Consider the following 22,316-nt stretch of genomic DNA (forward strand, 5'->3'; position numbering starts at 1 on the left):
AAGGAAACAAGTGAAAATAAGCATAGTATGGTTTTACATATATGTGTATGACTGTGTATATATATGTGTGTATGTTTATAGATACCTATGTGTATATTTATAGATATCTATGTCTATATCTATATCTATTTACCCTTAATTTGTAGACTTCTTTAGAGTGAGGGAGGGGAAAAAAGAAAGTAAACCATGCACAACAGAAACAAAAGAAAACCTCCAAGGAAGAAAAGAAAAACTGGGCAGCTTTGAACACCATGTATAATATTTATTAAATGAGTTTTCTTTTTTTAAATATAGGTTTCCTTGAAATGGAATTTTCTTGTTTCATATTGATCCTCTGATGTTCTGCTGTGTACATGGCACTGTTTCTTTTCTTTTCTTTCTCATTTTGTGTTTAAGTTTAAAATTAAATTAAAAATTAGGAATACATGTATACATATACATATATGTATATGTATGTGTTTATTAGGACATGTGAATGTAGTGAAATATTACTTCATAAGAAGTGATTAAAAAGAGAATTATGGGAAAGAAGATATATAAACTGATTTAGAGTGAAATAAGAAGGTGCAGGAAAACCATATGCACAATGATTATAACAAGGTAAATTGAAAGAAGTTAAAAATGGAAAGCTAATGACCAAGTTTGGCCCTGGAGAAGAATTGAGAAAACACACCTCTTTTTTCTTTATTGAGTAGGGGCTATGATTGTGGACTATTACACATTAGCAGGCTTAGCTGATGTGTTGGTTTGTTTTTGTTGAAATGCTTTTTCACTCTTTTCACTTTGTTTTTAAACTCTTGTTACAAAGGGTGGCTCATTGGGTAGTGGAGCCCAAGAGACATATACTTGGAAGTTGGTGTAAAAACAAAAAGCATCAGTAAAAATAAGAAAGGGAAAAAAAAGGAAAAGAAATTTGATTGTCTCAGTACTACACTGATATTTGATGTAGGATTGCCTCTCTCTGGTCTTGGACAACACGTGACATACCTTCTTAGTTTTCCCTCACAGTACTGTAAAAGGAAGGGGACACAGAAATCTGTGACAGAGAAATCCTCTAGAAAGAGGATTCAAATCCTTGCAATATAATGGATAATATTAAGATTAATTGAAGGAACAGGGAATATTTAGACGAGAAGTTTAGGGGGGGACATATTAGGTGTTTTTTAGTATTTGAAAGGCTGTCAAGTAGAAGAGAGATTCAATTTGTTTTGCTTTGTCCTAGATAAAAAGCTTAAAGCAATGACTGGAAGCTGCGGAGAAAATCCAGTTTACTATAAAAGAAAAACTTTCTAATGAGAGCTATACAAAAATGAAATGAAGTGATCAGTCAACATTTATTAAACTTCTATTTGCCATATACTGTGCTAAGCACCAGAGATACCGAAAGAGGCATAAGAAAGTGTTTGTCTTTAGGGAGCTGACAATCTAATAGTATTAAAGTTAGCATTTATATATTGCTTACCATGTGCTGAGTATTTTACAAATATTAGCTATTTAACCCTTACAACTGACCCTGAGAGGTAGGTGCTATTAATAGCCCTGTATTTTAGATAAAGATAAACTGAAGTGAAATGACTTATCTTAGTAAGTGTCTAAGGCTGGATTTGAATTCTGACTCCAGGCTTAGTTCTCTATCCAATGCATCACATCCATTGTGTGATAGAGATCTTTAAGTTGTTAGGGATATTGCTGAGAAGATTAGAAGGTTCCTTTTGAAGTATATTTAGTACAAGATGACCACTGAGATCCCTTCAAGCTGAGATTCTAATTTTACTGGGCAGAAAAGACATACCAGGCAATAGTGATATAATATGAAAGTAAATGATTAAACAAAGGTTAAAATGAGATTAGGCTTTTATTTGGTAGGTAACCTGAAAGCATTTTAGGTTTTTGAGTAGGAGGGGAAGGAAGAGAAAAGAATAAGCATTTATATAATACCTACTATGTGCCAGGCATTGTACTAAATGCTTTTGCAAATATTATCTCATTTGATTCTCATGACAAACTTGTAGGAACTAAATTTATATGATTATTTCCATTTTATAATTGAGGAAATTGAGGCAAACATATTAATGACTTGCCCAGAGCTATACAGCCACTTAGCAACTGAAACTGGCTTTGAACACAAATCTTCCTGGTGCAGAACCAGTGCTATAGCCATGGAACCATCTAGCTGCATATGCATCTAACCTCAAAACATGATTAGAATTATATTTTGGGAAGATTTCTGGGGCAAAAATATGTATATACATATACATATATAATATGTATAGCTATGTAGGCATTGGGGAATACTGAGATAGGGAGACCCCTTAACGAGGTTATTAGGATAATATTGATAGGAGATGATGAGGACCTGTTCTGGGATAATGGTAATGGGAATAAAGTGGAAAGGATGGCAGAGAGGGAAATTGAGCAGAAGATATTTTTTGTCTTTAAGACTTATGTAGAATTACCTTTAAATCCCACCTCCCACCCCCAACCAATAAAAAGCAGTAGCATCTTGCCCACACACACTATGGTTGGGAATAACAACAACAAAAATTCCTCATGTAGCTCCTTCTTCTAATAGTCTGGTCCTGAATTCTTTCAATAGCTGCAGCGTATCTTGGGCTAGACAGGCCTGAACTTCATTTCACATATCTTGTAAGAATAATGGAAATCTTTGCCAAACTTCCAGTTGATGCCATCAGCATAGCTTTCATGGTTTCCCTTGTGGTAGAGTCCATTGAGATTAGCATGGTGGCAGTTCCCAAACCACCAGGCACCCTTGAAATTCTGGGCACAACTGGATTCAGATTCATCGTTGTCCTGGTCCTTGGTGCTAAATGGCCTGTTTTTGTGGTAGTTCATTGAGTCCCCTGCAGAGATTAGGGTACAACCAAAACTCTTAGTTGTCCAGCTCTGTCTACCCCTATGATATTCCAAAAGTACCCAAAGGCAATTAGAGAAATGTGCAGTTGATTGGGCAGGAGCACCTAGGTTCTAGCCTATGGCTCTGCCATAAATTGGGTAGCCATTTAACATATCTGGGTAAGAAGAGAGATGAAAAGAGAGGAAAGAGGAGAGTGGAGAGAAGAGAGGGGAGAGAGAGAGAGAGAGAGAGAGAGAGAGAGAGAGAGAGAGAGAGAGAGAGAGAGAGAGAGAGAGAGAAATGATGAGAGATGATAAGGGATGATTTAGAGCAGGGAGGAACTTCAGAGAAGATCTAGTTTAAGAGCTTTATTTTTAAATAAGGAAACTGAGCTCAGAGTAAATAATTGTCTTGTTCCAGGTCACCCAAGTCATAAATTATAGAAGTGGGGAGAGAGTGCTAGAAGTTGAGAGTATCAGAAAAGTTTTATAGAAATGAGGTACATGATCTGATTCTTGAAAAAAAATAAGGCAGAGATGAGGAGTAAGTGCAAACCAGGTATGGGAGAAAACTTGAGGGAAAATAAAGAGGCAAGAGTTAGTATATTGAATTCAGGGATTACTTAGGAATTCAATTTGTCTGCCACGTAAGATATATGATGGTCTAATATGAAATGAGCAAGTGGAGGTAAACTATAAAGGGCCTTAAATAGACTAATGATTTCCCATTTTATAATAGAGGCAATGGGGATCATTAACATTTTTTAGAAAAAGAATCCCATGATCAAATTTATGTCTGAGGAAGAATATTTTGAGAATGGTTTAAAGGATGAGTAAGGGGAGAGACTGGAGGTAAGGAAATCACTTAAGAAGCTATTAAAGTAGTCTAAGTCAAAGGTGATTAGGGCTTGATTGAGGGTGGTAGAATTGGAAGTAAAGAGGATAAAATTGAGAGATGTTATAGTAGCTAAGTAGTTCAGTGGGTAGAGTGGTGGGCTTAGGTGAATTAGGAAGACTTCAGTACAAATCCAGCTTTAGACACTTATTAGTTGTATGACCCTGGGAAAGTCACTTAATTTCTATCTATTTCTGTTTTCTAGACTGTAAAATTGAAATAATAATAGCACCTACTTTTTACAGAGTTGTTATAAGGATCAAATGAAATAACATATGTGAAGTGCTTAGCCCAATGGCTGGCACATAGTAGGCACTTTTTGCTTATTCCCTTTCCACTTATAGAACTGATGAGGCTTGGAAATTAACTGCATCAGGGGATAGGAAAATAACAAGATAGTGGTGCTCTTGACAGAAGGAGAAAAGCTGGGAGTAGGGGCAGATTTACTGCGGGAGATGTAAAGTTCAGATTCTGGATATACTGAGTCTGAAGTGACGGTGGAACATCTTGGTTCAGTATGTGGTACTAGAATTCAGGGAAAGCATTAGGGCTAATTATACTGGAAGGAAGGAAGCTAGCAAGCATTTATTAAGTACTTTCTACACACCTCTAAGGGAAGCAGCTTTTGTGGTATCCAGGACCTTTCTCTGCTCCCAAATAATCTACCCCTTATCTTCTCTACCTATACTCTATAATGTTTCATCGAATTTCCACAAGCCTCCCCCTTCATGGCACTTTTCTCTAACTAATCTTTTCTAATACATAATTATCCCTTTTAGGTTTTTCTGTTCTTGGGGATTGACCAGCTCTATGTCCTTCAGAAATTTTTCTAAAATGCAAAATCTGTCATCAAGCTTTGTGTTGTCATTATCCCATAATTATGCCATAGAGTACCTCGGATGTGGGGGGCTGGCGGGGGGGGGGGCAATTCCTGAGGCCCCGTGACCTCCTCCTTTTAATCTATCACAATATCACATCCCACTGGGACATCTTAGAGATGATCTAATCTAACTTCTTCTTGTAGATCATGTAATTGAGACTTAACTTTTCCAAGGTCAGTGATGGAACAAATGTCTTTTGAGTTCTTTCAGAGATTTTACATTTTGGGCATTATGCCTAAATTGTAGATTGTAGAGAGGAGAAAAACTCTGGTCAAGGAAGCAGAAATGGCTGCCAGAGTTGTGGGGTCAAGGAAAAAGCAATGCTTTTTCTTAAGGGACAGATATTTGAATATATGACCTTTTACCCCTTCCCTGGAGCCCTCTACCTGTAAGAAATACATAGAAAACCTACCTGCATTCCCTTCCAAAAAGTTTCCCAGGATCAGCTTATATTTCTCTGTTTCTCCTAGAATCTGGAATGATGCATATTTGGCAAAGAATTGGTTTTGGTCAAAGTCTTGGAGGTCAATTCGGAGCTCATTGTTTCCTGTTTAGAAAGGGTGTAAAATTGTGTTCTATTAGCCAATTCCTCCTTTCTAAGGTTATCCTGTTATCTCCAGGCTGGATTGCCTTTAGGCCAGCTGCTTTAGTTTGTTACATTTCTCCTTTCTTTATTTACTTATCACTGATAAAGCTACTCAGGCTTCTCCAGCCCTCAGGGCTTATGACTAGTTGGATTCATAAATGTCCTCATATTTGTCCATGAGCATAGTCTGTATCTTTCTTTAGCCTGTCTATCTTGTTTTCCAGTTTCATTTATATTGATACTGTCAATATTAGGTAGTTTCACTCCACCACTAGTAAGTACATCATCAGTTTTGATGCTCTCCTATGGTTGAACTCACATTTAGCATGTGAATAGTTAAATTAATATTTGTAGAGAGTCTAAATTACTATATTTAGAGAAAGTCCGTGTGAGAAAAAAGCCTCACAGAAACAAATTGTGGCATGTAGGAGATAGTTAATAAGTGTTGGATGGAATTGATTGAACAAACTGACCTAGAGACCTTTTTAAGCTAAAGGAATGATTTTCTCTGCTGCCTTGGGGAGTAGGGAGATGGGGGGGGGGGCGGGATTTAGAATACAAATTTAGAACAAAGTTTTACAAAAATGTATGTTGAAAACTATCTTTATACTTATTTGGAAAAATAAAATACTATTAAAAATAATTTGGGAGGGACAGCTAGGTGGCCCAATAGATAGAGTACCAGCCTTGTAGTCAGGAGGACCTAAGTTCAAATCTGATCTCAGGCACTTAACATGTCCTAGCTGTGTGACCCTGGGCAAGTCACTTAATTCCAATTGCCTCAACAAAAAAACAAAAAAGGAGTGATTTTCTGTTGGTAGGCTTCTAGTCTTTATGACAAAGAGATAGAGAGATACTTTTAGGGAAGAGGACATTTTCTAGTGTTCTTTCTATCATCTCATTCAGGACCACCCTAATCTGTTAATGGCCTGCCTTTATGGGTGAGGACCCTTTGCCTGGATCCAGGGGACTGTGGGTAGAGATGATGAGGTTTTTACTCTGAGTTGTCAGGCGGTAGAGGTTTTCATTGCCCATCCAAAATTCCCCTAGTTGAGTTCCAAAGCCTCTCTTGTATGCAGCCCAGTCCCGGAAGAAATTCACAGACCCATCAGCTCGTCTCTGGAAAACCTGCAGTGGAAGAAGAGGAGAGAACAGAGGTGGATTTGTATAATCTGAAAAAAAAAAAAAGAAGACAGGGGATATGGTATCTATTTTCAAGTACTTGAAGGGTTGTCATTTGGATAAAGCAATAGGATTACTCTGTACCATTCTAGAGGATAGAACCAGAAGTAATCAGTATAAGTCATAGAGAGATTTTGCCTCAGTAGAATATAGCCGGCCTTTGGGAGCACACAGACTTGGGAAAGGGGTGATTTGACTTTGAAGTAGGAATCAAATACACCAGAAGAAAGAGAGGAGAGTTAAGATGGTAGCAAGCAGCATGGTGAGATTTAAGCTATGAGAGTCTATCAAAAAACTCTTGGTGACTGTATGGGGATGCATTGGGATACAGGAAGGGAACTCAGGGATCTGAAGTTCTGGAAAGATGAACATTAACACAAGAAACCAGACCTTACAGAGGTGTGGAAAGAACCTCTTCTGCTTCCTTGCGAAACTGCTTTTTCCTCTTGCTTAGTTAGGTGTATGAGAATTTCTTCCATACGGTTGTTTTCACTCTAGATCTTATTTGCCTACTATAAAACCCTGTGGCCAGCAGAAATACTAAACTGAGTACATGTTCTTTAAAGCTCATGGATAGGTAAAAAATAAGAGAGGAAGTATTCTTGATTTCAAATGGCAGAATGTTGGGTCAGCAGTTGTTGATCTGCGGACTGACTTAAAGCTATTAGGACAAAAGGGGAGAAGAACATTGCTAGACCATGCAAGCTTGATATAGGAATTCAAGATTTAGATAATTCTAGAAATAAATTAGGAGCCTATGAAAGTGGCAGGCTGTCAGGAGTAAAGCATGGCTACAAGTACTTTTCCTTTCCAGTTGATGGCCACCATTGGGAAAGGTGGGATTTGAAAGGATTTGAAAGAAAGGTCTTTCTCCTTTGAGGAAGGAAAGAATTGGAAGAAAGTTAGATTTACACAGAAAGAGTGGGGAGGAGATTTCCCTCTCTCCCAATACTTGGGCAGCCTAGCCTGCCTTGCTGGCTATTGGCACTTGTTGCTTACAGTAACTAGCAAAAAAAGTCCCATAGTAAAAATGCTGGGTATGATGGTAAATGTATAGCCTCTACTGGTTTGTTTGCTGTCTTAAGGAGGAGGGAGGTAGGGAAGGGAAAGAAAATATTTTGGAACTCAAAATTTCACAAAGGTAAATGTTGAAAACTATCTTTACATGTAATTGGAAAAAAAAAATCCCAGTTTAATAGTTGCCTTGGAAGAAAATGAATTCCCCTTTACTGAAGGTCTTCAAGTAGCTGCTGGATACCAACTTGTCTGGGAAACAGTTGAAGGGATTTCTGTTCAGATATTGCTTGATGTAAAAAATGAAATCTGAATTCTTTTCTGATTCCATGATTCTATGATTATGCTTGGAAGATGATATAGTTAGAAGATCTTTCCATCCTGAATAATCTCCCACTAAAGCTTAGGCAATTTCTTGTTTTAGTTTGAGACTAATTTTTCCTGGAGAAGAGAAAACTAAGGAGAACTTAATTCTTTCAAATACATGATGTTACTAAGTTACTAAGATCAGCCATTCTCCATCTCCCTGAAGACAAAATAAAAGGAGACAAATCTTTTAATAAGGAAGTCTGGTAAGACCCAAAGGAGATTTTTCCAGTGAGAAGTGTTGCTGGACACTGAAAGAGATAATAGTCTGTAGTTATGGAACCTCTTTTCTAGAGATCTAGAGATAGCTCAATGATACTTTATTAGAAAAAAAGAAAATGGATTATAGTAGAACTGTCAAACATGTTTTCTATAATCCACATGACTCACAGAAATCCCTAGTGCAGGCCAAACCAGATTAAGCTGTAATTGGAAAATATTTAACAAAATAAATAAAATTACAATTAATTATAGAGAAAGTAAATATGTGGTTTTAGAAGTCAATATGTGAAAATTTTTTTAAACATGTAATTGGAGAAAATAAATGAATAAATCTCTATCTACATATCTCAAATTTTTAAAACAAGTCAATACATGGCCTTCAATATACATTTTAGTGTCCTCTGTTTCTATTTGAATTTGACACCACTGGATTAAAGGATCACTGAGAATCCCATCTCCGCTCTTGGTTTCTGGATTTTAGATTCTATGATAGCACCTGTCAGAAAAGTTAAATGATGAGAAAAGAGACTCTGAGCAGGATCCTCACAAAGTGTGATTAAACATGGGGTGTTAGCTCTCTCTACGGAATTATAGTCAGAGCTGGAAGGACCTTAGAGAATATCTAGTCCAACTCTCTTATTTTTTATTTATTTTTGCTGAGACAATTGGGATTAAGTGACTTGCCCAGGGTCACACAGCTAGGAAGTGTTAAGTGTCTGAGACCAGATTTGAATTCAGGTCCTCCTGACTTTAGGGTTGGTGCTCTATTGTACCACCTAGCTACCCTGAACTCCCTTATTTAAAGATAGAAAAAGAAAGAAATTTGGGCTGGCGCCAGTCTGGAGCTTATCACTTACAGTCCATCCTCCACCATCAGTGTCCATGTCACACAGCACAGTCATGGGGGTGCAGTCATAGGGGTAGATTGTGTACCAGCCACTCAGGATCTTCCCCTGGTCTAGCAGATCCTTGCAGGTTCTTGGTCCTAGATAGAGGGAAATGTCAAATGATGAAAGAGGTCAATCTGGCTCAGACCAAAAATGCCTACATGAAACAAGTCCTTTTCCTTGGTCTGCTTTTTTTTTCCTCTCTCCCTACTAGTCTAGTCCTTTCTTATGGTTTCTTTGATCATCACTGTGCAGTTGTCTCCTAAATGTATATTTCTATCTCTAATCTCTCCCCTGTCTCCAGTCTTACATCTCCAAATGATCAACTTCCACTGGGGTTTCAAAAACATGTTCATACCTAAACTCACCATCTTCCCTCCTAAAGCTTCCCCTTTTCAACTTTTCTATTTTTTCACTTAATAGGATTTTATTTGTTCCAAATAAATGTAAAAATAGTTTTCAACATTCACTTTTGTAAGAAACTTTTCTATTTTTGTTGATGGAACCATCATTCTCATCTCCTTCACTACTCTGTTTGCAATCAGTTGCCAAGTGTGGTCATTTCTATCTCCTCAATGTATTTCAAATCCCTCTATTTACAAATCCATTTACCACCTTAGTTCAGTTCCTCATTACTTCTGACCTTCTGACTCAACCTTCTACCTGGCCTTCCTACCTCCTTTCTCTCCCCTCTCCAATCCATCCTTTAAGCAGCAATAAAATTCATCTCCTTAATGTGCGGTCTGATTCTGTTGTTCCAATGCTCGGAAACCTTTAGGGGCTCCCCAGTGGTCACAGAAAAATGCAAATTCTTTAATTTTGTATGTAAGATCCTTCAAAATATAGCTCCTACCTTTATCTTGCCCTAATTTCTTTTCTGTGCTTTATTTTCTGGCTAGATTGAACCACTAGCTATACCCTGATCACTTCCTTCTGTATATTTAAAGGAGCACACTCCATCCCTGGAGCACATTTCCTGTTGTTGCACTCTTTCTCTATTAAGATTTGGCCACCTGTTTTATGGAGTCTTCATATTCTTTTCCTATTCTTGCTTCTCTTCAATTGAATGTGATCTCTAAATTATTCAAGTTTCTTATAGAATTCTGTCTCCTTATTTGTTTACCTCATTTCACACTTAGGAATGTATATGTTGTGTTGCTCCTACTCAATTGTAAGTGTCTTCAGGGCAAGATCTGTGGGTTTTTTTTTTTTTTTGTTATAACCTGAAAAGAGGAGGTGTGGCAATGTATGTAGAGAGCTGGCATCTGAATCATGACTTTTGTTTTGCCTGACATACCCTGGCTAAATTAAAGCACTCAATGTCTTAGTGCCCTAGATAACTCTCTAAGGCTGAATGGAAGCCAAAGTGACAATCTTCATTAGAGGAGAGCATTTCCTCTTCCAGAAATTCACTACACTGATGAAATCACAAGTCCAGCCCCTACCCTGACCTAGACCAAATTATTCCCCTGGTGGCAGCCACTTTATACTCAGACATAGTGTCCAAGACAAAATAATCAGTTCTGGAATGCCAGCCTTATAAAACCAAGCCTACAGAGTGATGGTGAAAGTCATATCCATTGTCCTTCTCTCTCCTTCAAGTGTTCTAGAGGCTGATGGAGCCCTGGTGGCCCTTCCCTAGACCCAGATGTTATAGGATTCTCTTCTTGATTGGGCATTGTCCTGAGAGCTGATGCTCTGTCCTTGGAGGGGCTACTTGCACAGGATTATAGATTTTAACCTGAAAAGGACCAAAAAAGGCCACCTAGTCCAACCCCTTCATTCTATAGAGGAGGAAAAAGAACTAGAACAGTTAAATTTTTTGCCCAAAGTCACATGGGTAGTGTCAGATTTGGACTTTGGATTCAAGTTCTCTGATTCCAAAGCTGGTGATACTTTTCAGCTGCTTCCCCTGCCATTCAGGGCCACACTTACCATTCTTACACAGCATGTTTTCCAGGTCCTTTGCCTCTGAAGATGAAAAGGAAAAAAAGGGCAAAGTTCAGAGGACCAAATGTGACACGAGGCACAAAAACCAGGATGAGAGACGTGGGGCACAAGGTCCATATTAGCTCCTTTGATTTCACCCCAAGACTATGTATATCAGAGCTTGTGGTTCTTCCTCTTGACCTCCCCACCTGTCTTGGTGGTTCTCTGCCCCTCCATCCTTCTTTTAATTCTCAACAAATCAAACACAAACCAGTGCTCTCCAGAGATACTCAGAAGAGATGCTTTATCATAGGACTAATTCTCTCAAATATCACTACTCCTAAATTCTGACCTCCCTACTTTAAAAATTATGATAATCTTTCCATGGGGTAACTGATCAATGGATAAGGCACTAAGGCTGGAGTTAGAGACCCAAATTCAAATCTGGCCTCAGATTAGCTGTGTGATCATGAGCAAGTCATTTAATTGCTGTTTGCTTTAATCTACAGAGAAGAAAATGACAATTCCCTCTAGTGTCTTTGTCAAGAAAATCCCCATAGACAGTATTGGGGTGCTATGGCCCACAAAGTCATGAAGAGTTGGACACAAGTGAACCACTGAACAACAATTCTTCCATAGAGGATGGAGTGCTTCCTGGACACTCAGGCCCATTTTCTAAAATTATCTTAATATTTTAAAGAGCTTCATAACCGGGAAAAATTCTTCTTTCCTTTCAAGAGCTTTCCAAATTTTAGAGAACAGCTGGTCAAGAGTAGGGGACATGGGGGAGGAAAGGGGAAAGCATGAGTACTATATGCCAGGAACTGTGCCTCACCTGTCCTCCCAACAATTCTGAAGACTAGGTGCTATTATTATTCTCATTTTACAGCTAAAGAAACAGAGGCAGACAAAGGCTCAGGGTCTCATAGCTAGGAAGTATCTGACTGGATTTGAGCTTGGGTCTTCCTAATTCCAAATTCAGAGCCCTATCCACAGCACCACCTAGGACCTATGCCACAATGTCAGGATTGTACTGTGAAGGCAGGAGAGTTCTACAATTTGGAGTCTGGAACTCCCTCAAACTGAAGAGTTTCTCCCGCTTTATATATTACTTTCCAAATTTGTCATGGATAATTATGGGGAATATTCTTACCAAAGGAAGATGGCATCCCTGGAGGTCCCTTTTCTCCTGAAAGAGAAAAATCAGTTTTAATTCTTGGCTTCTGGAGAAGCCCTTCCCTGCTTATTGTTTTAGTAATTTATTTTCTTGATGCTGATTATGACTAGGAAGAGTTGCCAACTACCTGTATTCCTGGAGTCTGTCCAGTTATGCATTTGGTAGGGAAAGAAGTATCAGTTTGCCTGACAATACAAAGAATAAACTGCAATCAAGTCAGGAGAATGAACTCCCACTTCTTTTCCTCTTGGTACCCCTTGTTAGTCATATATTGGCTCCAACTATAGACTTATTCTCTCTCTGGGGCTGCATAAGGGGAGAGCAGTACTTTGTATGTTCTTGAAGAGGTCTATGACATTAGGAAAGAGATGTTATGATTTGTGCAAATAAATTGGATTTAAGTGAGAGAGAGTTGTACAAGACCAACAGCTTCACTCTCTCCTCGAGAGCCATTGTGGTCCAGTGGTAAGATATAGATCAGAAAGACTAGAGATAGTCCCCAACACATTGGAAAGACCCCCAGGTCTCATTTTGTCTGAGAAAATGCCCATTCAATGATTAAGATTAAGGTAAAAATAAGCACTCAAATGACTTATTTTACCTACTTGAGAATAATAAAATCAATATGGAAGAGAAGACCATCAGAATTTCTGGGCAAAACAGAAACAATTGGTTATTTATACTCACTCTGAGCCATTAGAATTCAAAAAATGACTCCATGAGTCATGGTCTGGACTATTTTTGAGAAGTGATTTGGGTTTAAAGTCTAAGACATGGTCCATAAAAAAGATATCTAACCCATAAACCCCAAGACATCTTGCTAGGTTTTTTAGCTACCAAATTTTATATTCCTTTGGGCAGAGTATCCATAGGTAAGGGTTTGATTCTCTATGTGTACAGAGGGAGAAGAGGTAGAAGGAGTTAGAGGAAAAGAAGGAAGAAAACTTTATTGTATAGAGGACAGGTGCAGAGGATACTTTTTCGAAAAAGAATTTAAGAAAAGATATTTTTACAACTGGGTGTGAGTTCTCAAGCTGAAATCAGGCTCAGAAGCATTATCTTGGCCTAGATCTCAGTGACATAAAGAGGTTGAGACTCAACCAGTGAGCTCTTACCCATTTCACTGGGAAACCTTGGGCAAACATATCAGTTTACTATTTATTGCCTCAGAACATGGGGATATTTAAAGACATTTTGTGTTTTGGGGGGGAAAACATTTCTGCAAGATTATGCCCCCTTTCAAAGGCTGATTGAAAAGGTGTATGAGACTTGAATATGAAAAACACTAAGAAAGCAACCAGATGGGGCAAAGCACTTATCTAGGACAAAGGCTACCTCTGTGCATTGTTTCCCCCTGCTCATTTGCATGTAATCAAAGAGAGAACTTTAGAATTAAAAACTGGACAACCCTAAACCCCAGAATTCTTTGTAATTATTGAGCAGTTATGAGGGATAAGGTGATGAGGTGACAGCAGTGTCAGAGGAGCAAAGGGGGCACAAATGAGAGATGTTCCAAGGTTAAATGGACAGGTTGTCACAACAGATTGGATATGGAGAGTGAGAGACATTACGGAATCCTGAATGATTCTGAGAATGCAAGCTTGAGGAACTGAGAGGACAAAGTGCCCTGGACACCGTTGATAGGGAAGTTTAGAAAGGGAAAGAGTTTCGGGGTGGGGGGGTAGGGGGGGGGTGGGAGAGAAGACAATGAGTTCTATTTTGGACATAGTGAGTTTAAAAGTTTTCTGAACATCCAGTTTAAGATGTTTGGAAGGCAGTTAGAGATGTGAAATTGGAGGTCAGCAGAAAGATTGGGGCAGGAAAGGTAGATTTTAGAATGATCAATATAGAGATGGTAATTAAATCCATGGAAACTGATATGATCACCATGGTAAGTGGTATAGAGGGAGAAAAAAAGGGAGTCCAGGACAGAATGCTGAGGGTCTGGAGGAGGAGCCAGCAAAGGAAACTGAGGACACATAGGTAGGAGAAGAACCAAGAGAAAGGGGTGTCCTGAGAACCTACAGTAAAGAGAGGAGGAAAGAGAAAAGAGTGAGCAACAGTGTCGATGGCTACAGAGAGGTCAAGGAGAATGAGGATTGAAAAAAGACCATGGGATTTGGGAAAGTAGATCGATCTAAAGGAAGACCCCAGGGTTGATGGAAGAAAAGTTATACACTTCTGTCCTGACACCTGTTGTCTAGGAGGTGAAAAGCCCAGACATGGAAACAGATCCGGAGAATTCCTACACATCTCAGATTAGGGTTCTGTGCCATTTCTGAAGGAGTACAATATTATGACAACAGCCAAGATGCCCATTCTATTTTTTTATTGAAGGTTTTTATTTTCAAAACATATGCAAGGATAATTTTTCACCACTGATCCTTGCAAAACCTTGTATTTCAATTCCCCCCTCCCCATCTCCTCCCCTCGGTGGCAAATAATCCAATATATGTTAAACATTAAAAATATAAACAAAAAAATAAAAATATATTAAATCCAATATAGGTATACATATTTATATAATTACAAGATGCTCATTCTAGAAGAATAGTGGTCTTGACCTAATAAGAGTGGACTAGCCCAGCAGAGCCATGTGTCCATCTGACATACCTATCAGTGAACCATTGTGAGGATAAACCCTGAGAAAAAAAGATTCTGATGCTTACATTTCCAGAATTCTAAGTTGTCTTGGCTAAGTTTTTTTTTTTAATTATAGATGTCTTACTACTAAGTTACTTTAAATTTGCATCTACTCTTCCTAAACATGCTATGTATTTGAAGTTTGAGAATGGAATGTTATGCAATTATTGTTCTTGCTTTACCTTTTGAGTAAATGCATTTGTTAAATTAATTGTGTCATCTGAGGAGTATGCTGGTGGAGACTTGGGAGCAACAGTAGTAAGAGTACACATCCATACCTTCTCCATCTTCTTACTACCAGCCATTCTCAAGGTAATTACTAGAACCATGAGAATAGTTATAACAGCTTCCCTGCTGAGGACTCAACTTGCTTATATGGGTGAGATTAGTGGAGTGAACCAACAGAGAGTATACCATTATATTTATCCCAAATAAATATATTAAATTACATATATATATATATATTCCATTTGTGCACCAGAATTATCTCCTTAACACCTATGCCTTTTCCACCAGTATGTCCTCAGTCTGCTAAATCCAATTTTATTTAGATAGCTTAATTTTAGGCCTCTATGGAGGCAGGATATAAACTTTATGACCTCTTGGAATTACTACCAGGATTCTGTGAGTGTATATTTGAGAAAGAATATAAATGTATCTCATTTTAGGATCTCTTGTCCTCTGATTTTTAAAAATTGTCTTGGTTCCCTTTGGTTGTATCCACCAACATTTGTGTGCCTGGGAACCTTATATAAGAATCATAAAAACCAAAGATATATCAGGATCTTGGCAGGAATCTAAAGTATAGTCACTAGTCTGGCATTCCTGACCTGTTTCTCCATCCCAGTGGGAATTCCTCACTTGAGAAAGTTGGATTTATTAAATAAGTATTATGAGGACTCCACTTTACTTGTGTGTGTATGTGTATGCACACACTTATGGGTATGTGCATATGTACATGCTTCATGTCTCTTGGGAGTGTGTGTAATGATAGCACTTTTCCTCTTTAAATAATAGATATCTCTCAGCAAAAAAATGCTGCAAAAGAAATTTCCAAAAAGAGAGTACCATTTCCCCTTTAACTTTGATTATAAAATTGGAGCTTCTTTTGCAGAGAAATAAATCTCCAGAGACTCAAGTGGAAACTCTTAGAGTTAAGCGCTAAGTTGGTGATCAGCACCATGACATAATAGTGTTATACTGTAGATCAATGATGTCAAACGTTAAAAACAGGAGAGATTAATATGTACATAAAGATCCCTGTGCTTTAAAATGTAATATTATCTATGTTTTATAGCATTTTTATTTATTTTTCTAAAAATTTCCCAAGTACATTTTAATCTAGTCTCCAAATCACAAAGATATTGGTATTTTATACCTCCAATTTGGTGCTTGAGCAGATATAATCAGCTCTGCCCTAAGTCTCCTAATTTGAGCAGAATATAAGCAGGATTCAGGTATGAGTTGTTTGACACCTCTGGGGAAGACGATCAGAATTTTATGTAGTTCCAGGAAACATTTTTACTTTCCTATCATCATATTATCATTTCCTGAGACTAGGATCTCTCCTGCACTTGGCAGTTCTCTTTTCCTCCTTTAATCTGGGTATTCATAACTGATCTCCAAACTCTATTATTTAATTAAGAGGGATCTGTGGATGTTTAGCAGAGCTAAGTAGCAATACCTCATTTCACCAGTAGGTGCCATGCTCTCATACAATGTCTTCTATCTTCAATGATCAAATTAGAAAACATTACAATCTGCAAAACAAATCAGTTACCTACTTTTTCAAGGTTGAGGGTGTGACAAAATGCAAAACAAATTACCACATCTGTACTTTTTAAAAAGTCCTCCACTTCGAAATCCAGAAAACAGGTGATAACTCTCTCTGGTTGTGGAGCAAAATAAAATTCTATTCTATTAAAATTCTACCAAATCTTTCCCTTTTAGTGATCTATAAATTGCCCACCCTTTTACATGACACGATAGCAGTTAGTCCAGTACATCACACAAATAAGGCACTTAATAAGTGGCTGATGAATTGAAATAAAGGCAGGTACTGGTGAGCTTCTGTTATTAGCTATATCAAAGATGTAGAGATATGTTTCTTTTTTACCTTTGCTTCCAGGTGGGCCAGCTTTACCTGGGTTTCCTGGAGGACCCTTCAGTCCTGAAACACAAAGATGAAAACTTAGATCTTAATAGGCCAGAGATGAGACTTCTGATTACCACTTAAGTGGGGTGAGAAAGGGCAGCCTTAACTTTTCTGGACCCAAGAATGAATACCAAAGCCTAGTTTGAATCCAAGGACAGGAGTGGGATGGGATGGATTTAGGGGAGCTCTGAAAAGTTTAGCTTATTGAGCTCTGGGAGGAAAGGAAGAGAGACGTGAGAGAGAGCTGGGAGAAAAGGACATAGAGCTCTTCTAAATCTCTTTTCTTTTTTCTTTTCTCATTGCTTCTACTCCTTCTCTCCCCTCCCAATCTCTCTCCTTTTATGCATTTTTCTTCTCCACTTTCTGGTAAAGGTTCTTCAAGGGCAATCACATACCTCTCTCTCCAGCAATGCCTCCTTCTCCTTTGGGTCCTGGGGGTCCAGGAACTCCTGAGCATCCTTGGATTATAAGGACCTTCTCTGAGGATTCCAAACCTGTCACCTTCACCTCTGAAATATACAATGATAGCCTAGACTCAGGCTGAGAGGTTCAAAAAGCTGCTACTTTCTTTTTTTTTTTTTTTAAGTGGTGGAGGGAGCAGAATAGATTCTACCTGAAATGTGTAATTCTCTGCCTCAAGTTATCACATTGAACATGTTTTCTCCATCAGGGAATAAAAAGGAGTCAATACTTCATTCATGGTAATGTTTTTAATATTACTATTTTTTAAAAAAGTTATTCTTTATTTTTCCATCCATTCTGTCTCTCTGTGATCAATAATTAGTTTCCTGAATCAAAGTTATGAAGAAAGGAAAGTTCTGACTGAATTTCATTGTAATGGCAAACTTCAGAAAATTTACTTATCTATACCATTCACTTAACCAACAATATTAAAGGCCTACTATTTTCATAGTCCTAATAAATGAAAAACTCAACTGAGTGTAAGCAAGATCCTCTGAAATTGCTAATATTTAATTGATACATATATAGGTACTAGGTGACTTTTCTTGATACAATAAAAAATTGTGCATGTAAGGGATTATATCATACACACACAAAGAAAGTCTTTTATTAAAAAAAAGAGTACTGTGGGGAATTATTTTACAAAATGAAGAATCCTCTTGCAAAATAATAGTATAGTTATAGAGTATTGAGATGGGGCTTTCTATTCACATTTGATCTTTTTAATGAGTCTGGCTTTTTTTTTTGTAAATAGCATTTCATTTTTTCCCAATTACATGTAAAGATGGTTTTCAACATTCATTTTTTGTAAGATTTTGAGTTTCAAATTTTTTTCCTTCACTCCTATTCATCCCCTACCCCAAGATGCTACCAATTCGATATAGGTTATACACATGCAATAATGTAAATATATTTCCACAATAATAATATTTTTTAAAGGTAGTCATATTGTTAAACACAAAACAGAACAAAAAGGAGAAGCCACAAAAGCCAAAACCAAAAGTGGAAAAAACAAGGATGGTAAAATCTTCAAACTCCATAGTTCTTTTTTTGGTTGTGGATATCATTTCCTATCATGAGTCTTTTGGAACTGTCTTGGATCACTGTATTGCTGAGAGAAGCTAAATCGATCATAGTTGATCATCTAGTAATGTTATTATAAACAATGTTCTCCTAGCTCTGCCCATTTCACTCAGCATCTGTTCATAAGTCTTTCCAGGTTTTTCTGAAATCTGCCTGGTGAGCCTGGGATTTTTATAGATTGAGGATTCATGGTCACATTAGCCTCAGCAACAATCTTTAGAGTTAACTTCAGTTTTGCAGGCTTTCTGGTCTGGGAAGGAAAGGAGGGCCCTGGGACATTTACCTGTCCCCTGTCATGAAAAAGAGATGAAGACTCATTAATCATTCCCTGTGGCTCTTCTACAGAAATTAATCATAACTGTAAAGGAATTATCTTTGCTTACCTGGGCATGAGTTTTCAGCCTGGCAAAGAATACTGAGGACCCAAAAGAATGCTACCGGGAAGAGCTGACCTGACCTCTTCATGTTTGGGGGTTCCTCTTGTGTGACCAGTGCTCTTTTCTTTGTCAGCATTAATAGTTTCTAAGCCCCAGAATAAACTCCTCCCTGATTTCTCAGCCCTGCCCACTTGTTATCAAGTTATCAGATCTTAGATGAGTACTTAGCCCAGCAGTCTAGGGTGATGAGAACTGTGCTTTGTGAACATGAGTGGACTGATCTTTTAGATCCATGAGATAAGGGAGTAAGACATTTGGGAAGTGGCAGAAGTGAATGCCTTCCCTAGTTTTTCCGAATCCCCTCTCCCATTTTTTAGCTCTCCTTTATGTGTCATTCTGTCTTCTGTCATTAGAATGTAAGCTCCTTGAGAGTAGGAACTTCTTTTTCTTGGCTTGTATTTATACTCCCAGAGTTTAAAGCAGTGATTAACATATAGTTACTGCTTAATAAATGCTCATACTTTCTCCATGCATATACATACATATATACATATGTGTATTTATATATTCAGTATATAGACATATATACATATATGTATTTATATATTAAATATACTTACGTATAAATATATGGATATCTTTTCTCAGTTCTAAACTTCTATATTATTTGACACTGTTGATCATCTTGTTCTGGATTCTCTAATCTCATTAGGTTTTCATGACATTTTCCTTTCCTGATTGTCCTATTTGTCTGCTCCTTCTTAATCTCTTGTTTTTAATAATTTGCATTTAATTTAGTTAATTTCAAATAAAATATCATGACAATTCTTCAATCATTCCCTTTCAGCTTCTAGCAGGATTCTTTCATTCATTTTAGGTCAGGTCAGCTATCCTTGGTAGGATTCATTCATTATCATTTACTTTTCTTCTAGTATAGTTGTAATTGGTGCATATTCTGTTCTTCTGATTCTATTTTTACTTCTTTTCCATCTCTCTAACTTCTTTTTCATAGTCTTTTCATATTTCTCATAATTGCTGGTTTTAATTTCATTATAATCTTCTATTAAATGAGAAGTAGTATGGTACAATGTATAGACTCATGAAGCCCCTAGTCAAGCTGGCTTCCAGTCTCTGATGCTTAAAAGATCATTTGATCTTCACAACAACCTTGGGAGTTGTTGTTCAATTCCTTTATTACCAACTCTTTTTGACCTCATTTAGGTTTTCTTGACAAAATACTGGAATGTTCTCCATCTCAGTTCACAAATAAGGAAACTGTGGCAAGCAGGGTTAAGTGACTTGTTCAGAGTCACACTCTAAGTACCTGAGGCAGAATTGAATTCAGGTGCAGGTGCTATTATTATCCCCTTTTTATAGATGAGGAAACTGAGGTTAGAATGGCTTACTCAGGATCATACAGCTACTAAATTTTCTCTGGTCTGATCTGAACTCAGGTTTTCTTGACTCTAGGCTTTGTGCTCTGTCTGTATTGCCACCTAAAAGTTACTCAGTTTCTTTGTTCAAGGCAACTAAGACAAGTTCCATTTGGTGGAAAGCTCCATTTCCACACGAAGAATTCACTACCATCCAATCAAAATGACGTCACTTGTCTCCAGACCTGCTTCCTTTCCTTCCTCAGTGAGTTCAGTACCTGCTTCACAATTTTTCTCTCCTCCCCAGCTCGTGCCCTCTGGGACTCCAACACACATTTTGACTTTTCTTCAAATGCTCTATCCACTCAGTTTCTCAACCTATCCACTTCCCATGACTTATTTAACCCTCCGTTCCATGCTGGCCACACACAAAGAAGGTCATACTCTTGATCTTGCCATTACTCACAAGTGTACATCTCCGTGTTCAAGAATTCCAAAATATCTTTATCTGAATACAATCTATTGGCTTTCTTCCTCTTCCTCTGCCTTTCCTTACCAAGCCCTCCTCTCCATGCATGCTGTGATATCTAATTCCTTCACTCTTCAGTTGTCTCCCAGGTCATCTCCCCCACACTAGTTATTTTTTCCTCTTTCCTCCCCATCTTGACCTCTTAGTGAACCAGTTTAACTCTATACTTTCCTCTTCTCTTGAGCCCCTGCTTCCCTTATCTTATCTGATTATACCTTACCAAACCCTAGCATTGGATCATTCCCACCGTCTGTAGTCTCTGCTCTCACACGCATGCTGTTGGACAAAATTAGAGGAAATCATACAGCTGTTATGATTGAGTCTATTACAAATTTTTGTCATATAACTCTAATTGGGATCTTATTGCTGTTAGGCAATCTGACTATACCTACATTATCAATTCACTATTTCCCTCCACAGTAGCTCTTCCAAACTTTTCCTCTCTCCTCAAACCTCCCACATCTCCCTCATCTCCCCTAATGTGTTCAACTGAAAACCTTGTTTCATATTTCGCAGAGAAAAAATGAGGCCATTCTCTGTGAACTCCCTTTTCTTTCTAATCTCACATCATTCAGATGATTTCTACCTGTATCTTTTTTTTTTCTCCATCTTCTCTCATATAGAAAGTAGAAGTTTTAAAGAACTTTCAGAGCCAAGCAGAGGATTTTGTATTTTATCTTAAAAAGAAAAGGAAGCCACTGGAGTGTGTCATCATAAATCAGGGAGCAACATGCTTTGTGAGCATCATTTTGGAAACTGGGAAATGATCAGAAAAGAAAGAAAGACAATTCAAAGAGACCAATGGTAACTTGGAAGGCAGGGGGTATTGCAGCATCGAAGTTTGAAATAAAGAGGGCCATAGTGGTGATCCTATGAATACAGAAGAAGGGCATATGTGAGAAACACAAAAATCAAGAGGACTTGGCAACTAATTAAATGTAAGAAGCGAGAAAGAAAGACTTTTTTTTTTAATTTTTATTTAATAATTACTTTATATTGACAGAATCCATGCCAGAGTAATTTTTTTACAACATTATCCCTTGCACTCATTTCTGTTCCGATTTTTCTCCTCTCTCCCTCCACCCCCTCCCCTAGATGGCAAGCAGTCCTATATATGTTGGATATGTTGCAGTATATCCTAGATACAATATATGTTTGCAGAACCGAACAGTTCTCTTGTTGCACAGGGAGAATTGGATTCAGAAGGTATAAATAACCCGGGAAGAAAAACAAAAATGCAGATAGTTCACATTCGTTTCCCAGTGTTCTTTCTTTGGGTGTAGCTGCTTCTGTCCGTCATTTATCAATTGAAACTCAGGTCTCTTTGTCAAAGAAATCCACTTCCATCAAAATATGTCCTCATACAATATCGTTGTCGAAGTGTATAATGATCTCCTAGTTCTGCTCATTTCACTTAGCATCAGTTCATGTAAGTCTCGCCAGTCCTCTCTGTATTCATCCTGCTGGTCATTTCTTACAGAACAATAATATTCCATAACATTCATATATCACAATTTGCCCAGCCATTCTCCAATTGATGGTCATCCATTCAATTTCCAGTTTCTAGCCACTACAAACAGGGCTGCCACAAACATTTTGGCACATACGGGTCCCTTTCCCTTCTTTAAGATCTCTTTGGGATATAAGCTCAGTAGAAACACTGCTGGATCAAAGGCTATGCACAGTTTGATAACTTTTTGGG

The 22,316-nt window shown here is 37.8% G+C and overlaps 1 protein-coding gene across 1 annotated transcript; it reads right to left on the reverse strand.

Moving 5' to 3' along the window:
- Positions 1-1,315: 1,315 nt before the first annotated feature.
- LOC127549132 (ficolin-2-like) lies at positions 1,316-18,831 on the reverse strand. Its single transcript, XM_051976954.1, has 9 exons — positions 18,719-18,831; positions 17,186-17,299; positions 16,752-16,805; positions 11,969-12,004; positions 10,822-10,857; positions 8,857-8,984; positions 6,214-6,343; positions 5,042-5,176; positions 1,316-2,861 (listed from the first exon to the last, which is right to left on the reverse strand). Exons 1-9 carry the CDS (start codon positions 18,798-18,800, stop codon positions 2,614-2,616), a joined length of 963 nt encoding a protein of 320 aa, XP_051832914.1. The 5' UTR covers positions 18,801-18,831; the 3' UTR covers positions 1,316-2,613.
- Between the last annotated feature and the right edge of the window lie 3,485 nt (positions 18,832-22,316).

The sequence above is a fragment of the Antechinus flavipes genome, chromosome 2 (assembly GCF_016432865.1).
Source record: "Antechinus flavipes isolate AdamAnt ecotype Samford, QLD, Australia chromosome 2, AdamAnt_v2, whole genome shotgun sequence".
NCBI classification, from domain to species: domain Eukaryota; kingdom Metazoa; phylum Chordata; class Mammalia; order Dasyuromorphia; family Dasyuridae; genus Antechinus; species Antechinus flavipes.